Source organism: Oncorhynchus kisutch, linkage group LG17 (genome assembly GCF_002021735.2).
Source record: "Oncorhynchus kisutch isolate 150728-3 linkage group LG17, Okis_V2, whole genome shotgun sequence".
In the NCBI taxonomy this organism is placed as follows: Eukaryota; Metazoa; Chordata; class Actinopteri; order Salmoniformes; family Salmonidae; genus Oncorhynchus; species Oncorhynchus kisutch.
This window is the reverse complement of record NC_034190.2, coordinates 66,464,899-66,477,873: the sequence shown is the minus strand read 5'-3', so window position 1 is coordinate 66,477,873 and position 12,975 is coordinate 66,464,899. Positions and strand designations below refer to the sequence as shown.

At 44.8% G+C, this 12,975-nt stretch overlaps 1 protein-coding gene across 2 annotated transcripts in view; it reads right to left on the bottom strand.

Annotated features, from left to right (window-relative positions):
- nfascb (neurofascin homolog (chicken) b) overlaps nucleotides 1–12,975 on the bottom strand; it is a 29,692-nt gene that overhangs the window by 13,712 nt on the left and 3,005 nt on the right. For both annotated transcript variants that reach the window (XM_020506635.2, XM_031794397.1), the window contains exons 2-11: nucleotides 6,192–6,375; nucleotides 5,524–5,646; nucleotides 5,280–5,385; nucleotides 4,970–5,160; nucleotides 4,580–4,702; nucleotides 4,134–4,352; nucleotides 2,835–2,946; nucleotides 1,320–1,504; nucleotides 897–1,028; nucleotides 590–733 (exon numbers count right to left, since the gene is read on the bottom strand). In XM_020506635.2, the coding sequence (XP_020362224.1) occupies nucleotides 590–733; nucleotides 897–1,028; nucleotides 1,320–1,504; nucleotides 2,835–2,946; nucleotides 4,134–4,352; nucleotides 4,580–4,702; nucleotides 4,970–5,160; nucleotides 5,280–5,385; nucleotides 5,524–5,599 (1,288 nt within the window). In that variant the 5' untranslated portion in view covers nucleotides 5,600–5,646; nucleotides 6,192–6,375. The remainder of the gene's footprint in view (nucleotides 1–589; nucleotides 734–896; nucleotides 1,029–1,319; nucleotides 1,505–2,834; nucleotides 2,947–4,133; nucleotides 4,353–4,579; nucleotides 4,703–4,969; nucleotides 5,161–5,279; nucleotides 5,386–5,523; nucleotides 5,647–6,191; nucleotides 6,376–12,975) is intronic.

The window sequence follows — 12,975 nt, the reverse complement described above, 5'->3', positions numbered from 1 at the left end:
TTCCCCTCTACCTTTCCTGGCTGGGAAAGTACCAGGATGCTGTCTCTGGTTTTGAATCTGAATTTAGAGAACTGCATTTGAAAACGGAATCTGAATGCATTGAATATATGAAACTTTGATTTACTTGAAATGATGGTTTGTAAACTTGATACACATACAATGAATGCAATATCTATCATCCACCATATTTACAGTATAAATATTGCATTTGAATATTCTATTAAATTGAAACTGAACTTTAAAACTGTTGAACTTTAAAACTGAATGCAATATTCATTCAATTCAGTTTCAAATCATGAAATACAAGTTCAATTTATGAATTCAATGATTCAATTTGTGCATTACTAATTCAAAAATATTACATTCAAATTCAATATCCTAATATTCTACATTGAAATAACATTTCTGTTGGCACTGAAATCTCTACATACGTGGCTCTGAAAATACTTGGTGTTGCATCTTGAGGAACAGAAAAAGAAACTGTATCACACTAGAATCCTGCACTGGTGACCTGATATCTGCATTTACACATATGCCAATAGATAAAGAGGTTTAGGGTTATTTTCTGCAAACAAATGTGATATCTTACGCAGTACGTTGATGTAAGCATTGGCAAACAGGTAGCCATACTGGTTAGAGGCATTGCACTGGTAAACACCAGTGTTCGCCACAGTCACAGAACGGAAGGTAATTGTGTCTCCGGACACCTCCCTGTTTGGGACTGGAGTAGCATCTGGAAAGGATAGGAGAAGAAGAAGTAAACTATTATTTCCTAGTAGTTCAACTTACTTTATCATATAACCTTTTCAATTAAGTGACAAAATGGCTGATATTATTCATATCGTTATTGAAAAATGTGAGTGGCATCAATAATTGTGCTTAGGTTAGCTGCTTACCCTCCATTGTATCTCCGTTGATGAACCAACGGATACTGGGCCGGGGGATGCCGTCAGAGCGGCACACTAAGCGTGCATTCTCCTCTGGGGCCAGCACCAGGTTACTGGGCTTTTCCAACCAGAACGGAGCAGCTGTCATGGAGATCAGGTCAGCAGAAAAAGACAAACATATCATATCACATAAATCTACATAAATATTAAATATTTCCGTAATATCAAACCCCATACAAGGACAAGTAACATTGTCCAGGCTATATCAAACTACTGAATATCAAACTAATGGGCTATTTCCTTCCACTGGAAATCAAACAGTGAAATGTAAAGTTCAAATCGACATCCTTGTGAGAGTAAATATGCTGAACATGTCCCAGTATCTGTGTGTTGGTGTGATGAAGGATGACGTGATGTAGATGATTGGCTGACCTTTGATCCGGACAGTGATGGTGTGTTCCAAGTATCCAATCTTGTTTGTGGCACTGCACGTGTATTCACCAGAGTCCTCAAAAGCGGCCTTGGGGATCTGCAGTAACTTGTTGTAGTTCTTCACCTTCATGTTGGTCGTGTCCAGTTCCTGTCCATCTTTGGTCCATGTGATGACAGGGGTTGGACTATTATATGGTAATTATAATTCAAACCAAATAAAATCACATGTCAGGTGTATTCAGAATGCTTTGAATGTTGAATGAACATTCAAAACTTGACGACTTGGTTTGAAGAAGTAATAGTACAAAACAAGATACTTGAGGCATTTCAATGTAGCCTTTTATGACTTACAACACTGTCCAGGACATAGCTTAAAACAAGTACAGTAGTTGCACCGGCAAAACTGGGAAGTGGAATAGTAGAAGAAGTATTGAGAATAAGCACATTAACTACCATATATGTTTTGCCCATTATAAGCAATCAGAATTGTTCCACTGACTTGATTAGCTATTGTGAAAGACCAAATAAATTAAACAGATATGTGTGAAATATGACCGGAGCCTGCATTTGGTCCTATTTTAATTATTGTTCATTGAGATACAGTATGTTAAATATACCACCAACAGTTGGTTTTGTTAAATTCAGGGCCCTAAAAACAATAACTCGAAAGCATCATGATACTGTACAAGCCTCTTGTTCACCACAAGGGGCTTATTGGAGATGCCATTGATGACTGCTTCAAACAATGTACAGTACAATTGTGATTGCTAGGTATACATTTTTAGATTATTTCTTGATACATTTGAATTTTGAAACGAGGTCTAGTTGCGGCCATAACCGGAATAGATTGTGAACGATTCTTGGCGGAATTCAATTGCTTGACTGCCGTGGGGGAGATTAGCAATGATTTCTTCTCGAGTTCAGTTTTTAGTGTAGGTTTTGGTTCTATAAAGCTATGTTCATGCATTCTTTTTAGCACCATGCAATCAATGTTCAGTTCTAAACATGTATTTTCCTTCCCTATACTGTCTGCAGCATGATCTATTTTCCTAGCCTCGTGGAGAAAAGCATTGTTATAGATCGTTTAGGCCTATAATCGGGATCCATTTATCCCCCTTCAAATGTTTAAATTAAAAAGGGGTGTGCTTTTTGCCCTTTTTTCTAAACCCTCTCAATTGGAGCACTGCTGGTACTCCTATATTTGAACTATTGTGTTGTCTCATGTTTCTGTTTTTACTGTGTTATTGTTCTGGCCTTTTGGTCAAGTCGTGGTTGTAAATAAGAAGTGGTTCTCAACTGACTTGCAGAGGGAAAGAATGTCCCAAAACGTTTGTGGTTGAGAGGATCATGGCTATATCGTAAATATTAATGAAAACAACTATTTGCATTTTGGTCTTGATTTAAGGTCAGGTGGAAAAATCTGATTTTAATAATACATTTTTTTAAACAGGCGGGGTTTAGCCATAATTATGACTTTGTGCCTGTAGTAACTAGTGATGACCGAGGATCACTCACACTCCAGCAGCGATGCACTCGAGGAGCAGCTCCTCCCCCTTCAGGACAGTCTGGGAGCTGGACCTCCCGGCTGGAGACAGGAAGGTGGGAGCGGCCTCTGACACCATGCGGGCTGTGGAGGAAACACAACACACCACACAGAGTTAGAACCACAGAGATAGATAGAGGACTTTTTACCACAAAAGCCCATTTTAGAATGGGAAGCACCATTATGGACTTTCACCATTTTGAAGTCGTCAACTGGGTGGGACTTCCTATGGGTTAACGCTGCAATTTGTAACTTTTTGGGCGACCTGACCCAATTCACATAGAAATGTGAGTTATAGCTCTATCATTCTCATTGAAAGCAAGTCTAAGAAGCGGTAAATCTGTTCTCCCCTAATTATATGATTACGGTTTTGTACACCAGCTTCAAACAGCTGAAAATACAATATTTTTGGTTATTGGAAATACATTTCACAGCGGTTTAGATGGTACAATGATTCTCTAAACCCTGCGTGCTTGTTTTGTCACAAACTGAAATTTGGGACAAATTACATCTGCGTTACCTATCATATGTACAAGAATTTTAGCAACCAGGAAATGGCGGAGCGATTTCGGCATATTGCACCTTTAAGGAAGGATCATATAATTCCATCCAAGTCACCAGGAGGGATCAGCCAATGAATTATACTTGCGAGGAAACATTCCATAACTGCAGATGGCAGTAAATCGGCAACCTTGGCTTTATACCAGTTCCAACAACACACTCTAGGTGGCAGTGTGCACTCTTTCAGGTTGTTTGCCAACTCATAGAAGTAGTAGAAGAAGAAAATTGGCCTCAATGGCGCTGCCCGTGTTCTCAGAGACATCATAATGGGACAGATACAATGACGCAATGTCTATGGTTAGAACTTTTCTCACTTAAATATCCTGACAGCATGGACTACGACTGTGGTTTGACTACGACTGGTACTTCACACTGGGTACGTAAAACAGTGGTGCCTAACTCATCCTGGGCCTGAAGACTGTGTCAAGGCAGACCAATGTTAAAGAAGGGTCAGGTTGTTAAGACGAGGTTGTTCATTCTTGACAGTATACTTGGTAAAAATTAAACACAACAAAAGAAGCAGAGCACACACTCACCACTGCACTAGGTCAGTAAGATCGGAGAAGAGCTATGGTGAGTCGTATTAGGGATAGTCTGAAATAAAACAATGTGGGGCAAACCAAAGCAACAGTTTAATAAGGAAGGCCAGTTAGTACATGGTAAGTTAAGTAAATTATGCAACATCCCTTGTGCTACATACCAATACTCACTTGTAAGGACTCTAACGGTAATAGGCATCTTCTGTTGAATTATGTTTTTGTAGGGGAAGCGTGCGTTGCAACAGTAGTCGGTGGCAGAGTCATTGACGTAGACATTAGAGAAGTAGAGATCTCCATTCACCCCCATAGACACTCTACGGTCTTGTTTGATAGGCAGCATGACTGGGGGGTGGGGCTGGTGAGGCCAGTTGAAAGGTCTCCCTGATGAACCTGAAATAAATACAAAGTTATTTATGCATTTCCTGTTAAGGTCATCTGGAGTTGATGGGATAAATACAGATAATGTTTGGGATAAGTGCCATATTACAAAAACATGAGCAAAATAAGCTCATCAGTTCCGAACGAGAGACAAGTGGTTGTCATTAATTATAGAATATCAATGCCATTCCTAGACATGATGTACTTCTGATTTGAGAATAGGAGGTAGGCCTACTCACACTTGCTCATCCAATAGGTCTCAGGTTTGGGAGGGCCTGGAGGAGGGCTGCAGTCCAGGACCAGAGGAAGACCAACACTCACCGTTACTGGTTCCAAAACCTCTCTGGGCCACAGAGGGGCCCCTGACATGAAAACATAGGGTTAAGAAGATGTGGTTAGTGGAATTTAACACAGAGAGCAGAATCTTGCCGGGATATGGACTTATCTTAACACAAGACCACTTTTGAGGTCTGAAAATGGCTGACAAAATTAGATTTTGTACGGATTTGTCAGTTTAAGCTTTGCTTGGTTCTGCCACCAAAGTTGAGCATTTTCAAGGTTTGAGGCTCTAGCTTTCGAATGTACTCTGTGACAATGGACTCAAAAGCCTGAATGGAGTGGCAGCTTACTAGAGATGCGTAGGTTGATCTTGTTTGAGTATGCAGTACCATACTCATTGGTGGCAACACACTGGTACTCGCCCTCATAAGCCTCCGGGTCAGCCCAGGCATAGATGTCCAGCGTCCCCGAACGTCTCCTCATCGAGGCCTGAGGGTCCCGTGCCACATTGAAATACTTCCCATTACGCCTCCATGAGAAACTTAGGGATAAAGGCAAGTCATTTGGTTAAAGTAGTTAAAAGAGTTGTACAATAGCTACTCACCATTTTTATACGGTTTTGAACTATAAAGAAAGTGTTTTTGATTTGTCAGTTCTTACATTGGGTGGGGGGTGCCTTTGGCTTCACACTCAACGACCATGTTGTCTCTGGGGTCCACGACATGATCCTTCAACGACTGTTTTATAATGGTGGGGGGCTGTCTGACTTTAGGTTGACAAGTCAAAATGTAAGACCTGATTGCATTAGGATTGTACATTCATTTACATACTGTATTTGACAATATACAGCACTGTACACTATTATCACCATATTGCAGGGACACAATAGGTTGTATTGACTTACATTCCAGTGGGACGTCAAAGGCAGACAGTCCTTGCCATAACAGTAGTAATAGAGTGGATCTGGCCAGCATCCCCATCTCTACAGTGAACGACCTTCACCGATCCTGTTGACGGACGCCTTTATCTAGGAACTGTTTTATTAGTGATCGATTAAGCAATTCAAATGTTTCATGAAATCAAATTAAATATCATGACATTTATGGGACCAATTGCTTCGTAAGACAATATTTTCTAGCGCAAAACAACAAAATAAAATGAAATGCCATTTAGTATCCAAACAGCAGTATTTAATCTCTGTCCCACTCAACAGTCTGCGCTGTCACATTCTCTGACAGAGTCTCTTTGTCACTGTTTCCAAACAATAGATCCACCAACGCAACACATGCCCAGGACTCAACTCCAGTCTCAAGCCATTATGAAAAACTTACCTCCTCCACAGGACTACATTAATAAAGCTTTTGTTAGTTGCTGTGTACTTGAATCCCAAAGAAATACATTGTTATAATGTAATTAATATATCACTACTATATTACCCTGTTAGTTATAAATATATATGATACAAAGTGTAACAAAACAGATCATTGATCAGACTCATTGATCAACTCATCTACAACAATTATCAGAACTTTTCTTCCTCTAGAACACATTAGCTCATTACATCTGCGTTACCTTTCATAAGCACAATCCTTCAAGTGGAATATCATGAGGTTTCCCTCTTCCCCATCATCTCCATGACACTCCAATGCATTGAGTTTCTCCACAATTCCAATGTCCAGTTAGTGCCGTAAACAGATAAAATCCTTGGTGGTCAATCAGTCAATTTTGTTTCCTTGGTCAATCAAATAGCAGGAATCTGGAGAGGTAGAGCAGAGTGAACATCTCAGTAATAGAGTTTCTGTCTGTGCCATGGCCGTTCTGCACTCTGCCCACCCATCTCATGAATAATGAATGAGCTCCCTTCGCCCCCCCCTCACCACCCACTTCTCTGTGCCTGCCAAGCTCCCTCTCTCTCGCTCTCTCGTGTACACGCACATATTCGTTCAAAGAAATTTGTGAATAAGTATCATGGATAGTTTTAACAATGAGATGATAAAATGTGGTTTGAGTGGAATGATTGAGCACTGCTTGGAATTGGAATGATTGGCATTGTTGAGGTTTGGACATGACATCATTTGAATGGAAAGAAAGATGGTTGTCACAACCATAGATATAGAGCCTTGATACATGGTCTGTGGTCACAACCTTGTATGCTGACTCATTTGATGATGCCTATCTGGGGAAACTTATGAGGGAAGCCAGACAAAATTGTTTGTATTTACATCAAAGCTGTGTAACAACAAAGCTTTATCTCTATTGCATTCCCACACTCTGCTTATGAGCTTATTCATATTGAGCAATTTCAGTGCCTAAAAGAATTTCACAGAAATACTCTGTGTACTCAGTGGAAACACAAGCCAGCCCATAGTCTGCACATGGTTAGCATTTTTATTGGTTTTGATGACATCAATGATGTGGGCCTTATTGTTGGCTGCTGAAAACCAGGGAACAGAGTATGAGTGCAATGTTTGTCTCAAATGAATTTTATATGCAAGAAAAAACCCTTGCAAATGAACTCATCACAAAGGCTGTTAGAAGGAATGACTGTTTTATCGGCAAAACAGAGGCATAGTTGTAGCAAGCAATGTCTGTTGTGTCTGTTTGTGAATTGTGTTGAAAGCGATTTTATGGTGTCTAACCCTCTGGCCAAATTAACTTCCTTTTGTATGAAAACAAAAATAAACACTTCACTTGTTGGCACTCTGGCCACCTTCCCTCTATTGTCTCCTTCCAATGTGTAGCTCATCAGCATTTTCTATTCCCATTCTATTCTATACTCGACCACTCTAATACAGTACACCCCACAGGTGGCTGGTGGCACCTTAATTGGGGAGGACAGGCTCATAGTAATGGCTGGAACAGATATTAATGGAATGGAATCAAACACATCAAACATATATGGTTGCCATGCCTTTGATAACACTCAATTCACTCCATTCCAGCCTTCTGTGGTACACCTAAGCAAGAAAATTCAATCATGCTGACTGACATCCTCAGAAAGGGCACAGGTCAAAGCCGTTCAGCGGAGGACTCTTCAGGAGAATAAAATGTTTTTTTTTCTAGAAACAGCACAGAACTCTAGAAGAGGCCTCTGTCTCTGTGGCAGTCTTAAGCCTCTACATAGTTCTGACCCAAGTAGGCTAGGGGCCCAGGAATGCAGACACAGCACTAATTCATGGATATGTACTATACTCTATGCTAAAATGGACTAACACGACTGGTGAGGGTAAGATGAAAACCAAACCAATTAATTATCTCTGACAATTTTTTCTAAAGAATCCAAAGGGTTTCACTGTAAGCAATTGTTTGGAGATGTCACACCCTGATCTGTTTCACCTGCCTTGTGCTTGTCTCCACCCCCCAGCAGGTATCTCCGGATTCCCGTTTCTCCAGTTCTCTAGTTCTTGTTTTCTAGTTTACCCTGTTCCAAACGTTCTGCCTGCCCTGACCCTGAGCCTGCCTGCCATTCTGTCCCTTTTGGACCCTGCCTTGGATTACGAACCTCCGCCTGCCTGCCCTCGACCTGCCCTTTTGCCTGCCTCTTTGTTATAATAAATATTCTGAGAACAGAACCATATGTCTCCTGTGTCTGCATCTGGGTCATATCCTGAGTCGAGATACTACGAACTGGCCATGACTGACCCAGCAGACTCGGACCAGCTTCACAATGCTGTCTGCCTGCAAGAAGACACAAGGAGCTACTTTTGAACCTTATGGAAGGACTCCATACCTTGGTGGAATGCCATGACCAGGGTTTCAACTCATTACTGGAGCAATTCCGCTGACTATCTATCAGGCAGCAAGTCATAACGGAAACCTCCCAGAAGCTCAGTAACCCTGATACCAGGGGGGCTTTTCCCCAGCCTACCCCGGCTTCCCGAGAACTCCACTTACCTCCTCCGGAGCGCTATGTTGGGGATCCTGGAGCCTGCCAGGCATTCCTCTCCCATCTTTAAGCTGCAGCCCTCTTCGTTTTCTTCAGATCGTTCGATGATAGCGTCTCTCATAACGCTCATGTCTGGAAGGGTGCTCGCCTGGGCTACAGTGGTGTGGGAGCAACAATCCGCCGTTTACCTTCGTCTGGAGGATTTTGTAGTAGAGTTGAGGAAGTGGTTTGATTCTCCGATGTCCTGGAGAGAGTCGGCTCGGAAGCTACTTCAGCTACATCAAGACTCCCATAGTGTGGCAGACTATGCGGTAGACTATACCATGTTGGCCGCCGAGAGTGCCTGGAACCCGGAGTCCCTCGTTGACACCTTCCTTCATGGATTATCGGAGGAAATTAAAGATTTTCTCGCAGCTTGGAAGTTACCCATGGACCTTGACTCCCTCATAGCGTTGACTATAAGGATCGATGGGCGCCTACGGGAATGCAGGAGGGAGAGGAGGTCTGTACTTGGCCACACTCGCTCATCAACGGTTTCTGCCTCACCTCCGAAAAACCCTGGATGTCTCCATTGCATGTATTCCGGAGAGAATCTGAAGTCACCCAAGTTCCCTCGGGAATCATCGGGGACTGGCGACTCGTCTCCTTCAGAGCCCATGATTCTGGGCAGGGCTAGACGGTCTCCTTATGACTGTTTACACAGGCTGAGCTCCAACAGTTGCCTGTATTGTGGTACTACAGGACATTATATATCTACCTGTCCAGTAAAAGATCAGGCTCATCAGTAGGTACGAATATGCTGGTGGGCCTTACTGGAAGTCTCCAAACTCCTATTACTTGTACACCTCTCCATGCTATCCTGCTGTGGGGTGACCGGTCTAAATCTCTCCCGGTCATCATTGACTCTGGGGCTGACGAGAGCTTCATGGATGCTATCCTGGTATCTGAGCTGGGTTTCTCCACACAATCCCTCTCTATTCCTATGGACGCCAGAGCATTGGATGGACGCTCCATTGGAAGGGTCACTCACAGTACTGTTCCCATTAACCTGGGAGTGTCGGGCAATCACAGTGAGTCCATACAGTTTCTACTAATTGAATCACTTCATGTTCCTGTGGTTTTGGGATTTACATGGCTCCAGAGGCACAACCCCCTGATCGACTGGGCTACTGGATCTATCCTGGGTTGGAGCCCGTTCTGCCATGCACATTGCCATGCACATTCCGCCGCATCATCCCTACGATTGCGCCATTAATCTCCTCCCGGCCACCACACCGCCTCAGGGGTGGCTTTATTCCATGTCTGGCCCAGAGACCAAGGCCATGGAGGAGTACATTGAGAACTCTCTTGTTGGAGGGAGCATTCGTCCTTCTGCCTCCCCTGCCGGGTTCTTCTTTGTGGCAGAAAGGACAAAACCCTGCGCACGTGTATCTACTACCGGGGCCTCAATGACAAAGTAAAAAATTGTTACCCTCTACCACTCCTCTCCTCAGCAGTCGAGCCTCTCCAGGGGGCAATCATCTTTTCAGAGTTGTAGACGAGTGGAAGACAGCCTTCAACACGTCTAGCACACACTACGACTACCTGGTTAGGCCGTTCGGATGGACCTACCCTCCCGCGGTGTTCTAGGCCCTGGTCAACGATGTGCTTTGTGACATGTTAAATTGGTTTGTGTTTGTCTACCTCGACGACATCCTTGTCTTTTCCCGTTCGGCCCAAGAGCATGTCCTCCTCATCCGACAAGTCCTCCAGCACCACCTGGAGAACCATCTGTTTGTCAATGCAGAGAAATGTGAATTCCATTGCTCCACTATCTCCTTTTTGGGACACGTCATCGCTGCAGGGAACATTCAGATGGATCCCGACAAGGTGAGAGCAGTAGTGGATTGGCCCCAACCCACATCCAGAGTGCAGATGTAACATTTCCTGGGATTTGCACATTTCTACCACAGCTTCATTTGGGGCTACAACACCCTGGCTTCCCCCCTTTCTGCACTCACCTCTCCCAAGGTTCCGTTCACGTGGTCCCCAGCTGCTGTTTTTGGATCTTAAGCATAATTTCATCACTGCCCCCATCCTAATCCATGCGGACCCGTCCTCTCAGTTCGTGGTGGGGGTCGACGCCTCGGACGTTAGAGTGGGGGCCGGTCTGTCCCAACGTTCTGCCCAGAACAAAAAGTTGCATCCGTGCGCTTTCCTGTCCCATCACCTTAATCCCGCTGAGAGGAATTATGACGTTGTTAATTGGGAACTTCTCACAGTCAAGATGGCCCTGGAGATGTGGAGGCACTACCTTGAAGGGGAGGGAACACCCATTCTTGGTGTGGATCAACCATAAGAATCTAGAATATCTTGGCACCGCCAAATGCCTCAACTCAAAGCAGTTATTTACTCGGTTCCATTTTACCATCTCCTACCACCCTGGGTCCAAGAATGTTAAGCCTGTCTAGTTCTACGGCTACAAAACATCCTCCCTACCTCCTGTCTTGCAGCTACACTTGTCTGGGGTATCGAGAGCCTGGTCCACAAGGCACAACGTTCACAGCCAGAACCAGGGGGCGGGGGCCCTGGCTAACCGGATGTTTGTCCCTGATTCGGCCCGGTTCCCGGTCCTGGAATGGGTTCATTCCTCTAAACTTACCAGTTATCCCGGCTCCTGTCGGACCCTGGCATTCATCCAAAAATGTTTTTGGTGGCCCACCATGGTTCCTGACATCTCCGCATTCATCGCCGCCTGCACTATGTGCGCACAGAACAAGACTCAGCGGCAAGCTCCAGTTGGCCTTCAATCATTCCCTGTTCCTCATTGACCCTGGTCCTATATATCCCTGGAATTTGTCACTGGTCTCCCCCCATCAGATGGCAACACCACCATCCTTGCGGTTGTGGATAGGTTTTCCAAAGCCGCACATTTCATTCCCCTTCCCAAGTAGCCCTCAGCCAAGGAGACGGCCCAGTTTATGGTGCAGCACATCTTCTGGATCCATGGACTTCCGGTCGACATGGTCTCCGATCGTGGTCCTCACTTCTCGTCCAGGTTCTGGAAGGCATTTTGCACCCTGATTGGGTCATCAACCAGCCAGTTTTCTGGGTTTAATCCCCAATCCAAAGCCAGTCGGAATGAGCCAATCAGGACCTGGAGATGACACTTTGTTGCCTCGTCTCTGCCAACCCCACCACCTGGAGCCAGCAACTTGTGTGGGTGGTGTACGTCCGCAACACCCTTCCCTGCTCAGCCACTGGTCTCTCACACTTTGAGTGTTCCTTCAGTTACTAGCCTTCGCTCTTCCCTGAGCAAGAGGAAAAAGTCAGCATACCCTCCACCGCTGGAAGAGAGCCCGGTCCGCTCTTCTTAAGACCAACTCCAGGTATCTGCGACAGGCGGACCGCCACCGGATGCCAGCTCCCCGCTATCATCTCGGGCAGAGGGTATGGCTCTTCCCTCGGGATCTGCCCCTCAGGGTGGAGTCCCGTAAACTTTCCCCATTATCCTCTGTGTATTTATAACTGCGTTTTCTGTCTGTCTGTTGCCAGTTCTTTTGGTGCACCACCAGCGTGTTTTCCGTTTCTCCAGCCTCCTGTGTCTGAATCTGGGTCATAGGGCTCCCGAGTGGTGCAGCGCACTGTATCTCAGTGCTAGAAGTGTCACTACAGACCCTGGTTCGATCCCAGGCTGTATCACAACGGGCCGTGATAGGGAGTCCCATACGATGGGGTATAATTGGTCCAGCGTTGTCAAGTTTAGGAGAGGGTTTGGCCGGGGTAGGCCATCATTGTAAAATAAGAATGTGTTCTTAACTGACTTGCCTAGTTAAATAAAGATTAAATAAAAATATCCTGAGTCGTGATAGGCGAGCCATTGCAATCGGGGCTTGGAGTCACAGATCACTACCAGTTCTGACCATGACCATGATGTCAACCACTGAGGCCCCTGCAATAACAGACATATAACAGTGTCACAGGAATGAGAATAGAACTTGAGCATGGCTCATCCACTTGTACTGATCTGGGCTTTTCCCCCCACGTCATCTTGATTGAAACAGAACTTGAGTCCCCTCACAAAGGAAACAAAAGCAAAAAGTATGTTCAGCTTGGCTCTTGGCATGGCCTCTTTCTTCCCATGCATTTGACTTCAGCAGGGTTTCAGTCTGACCAGTGCCATGCACCAGATTGCACAGTGTGAAGGGCTCGAGAGGCGGGCGGAGGCAGCTCTGTGAGGACAACAATGTCTCTATGTCCCGTGGGTCCCCTTTGGCACGTGAGACTAGGGCTTGGCTAGGAGCAGATGGCATGTGGGAGGATTTCTCCATCTCTACACAAGCTGCCTGTTCAGGAACGGAGTCAGAGACAACCCATCACTCAATGTACAAGCAGCGTCACTAGGCCTACACCAGTGAGGAGGAGGGGTGGCAGTTGCCAGATACAAAGGAGTATTCTTAAGGTAACATCAGGTGGCAGGTGCAATACTAA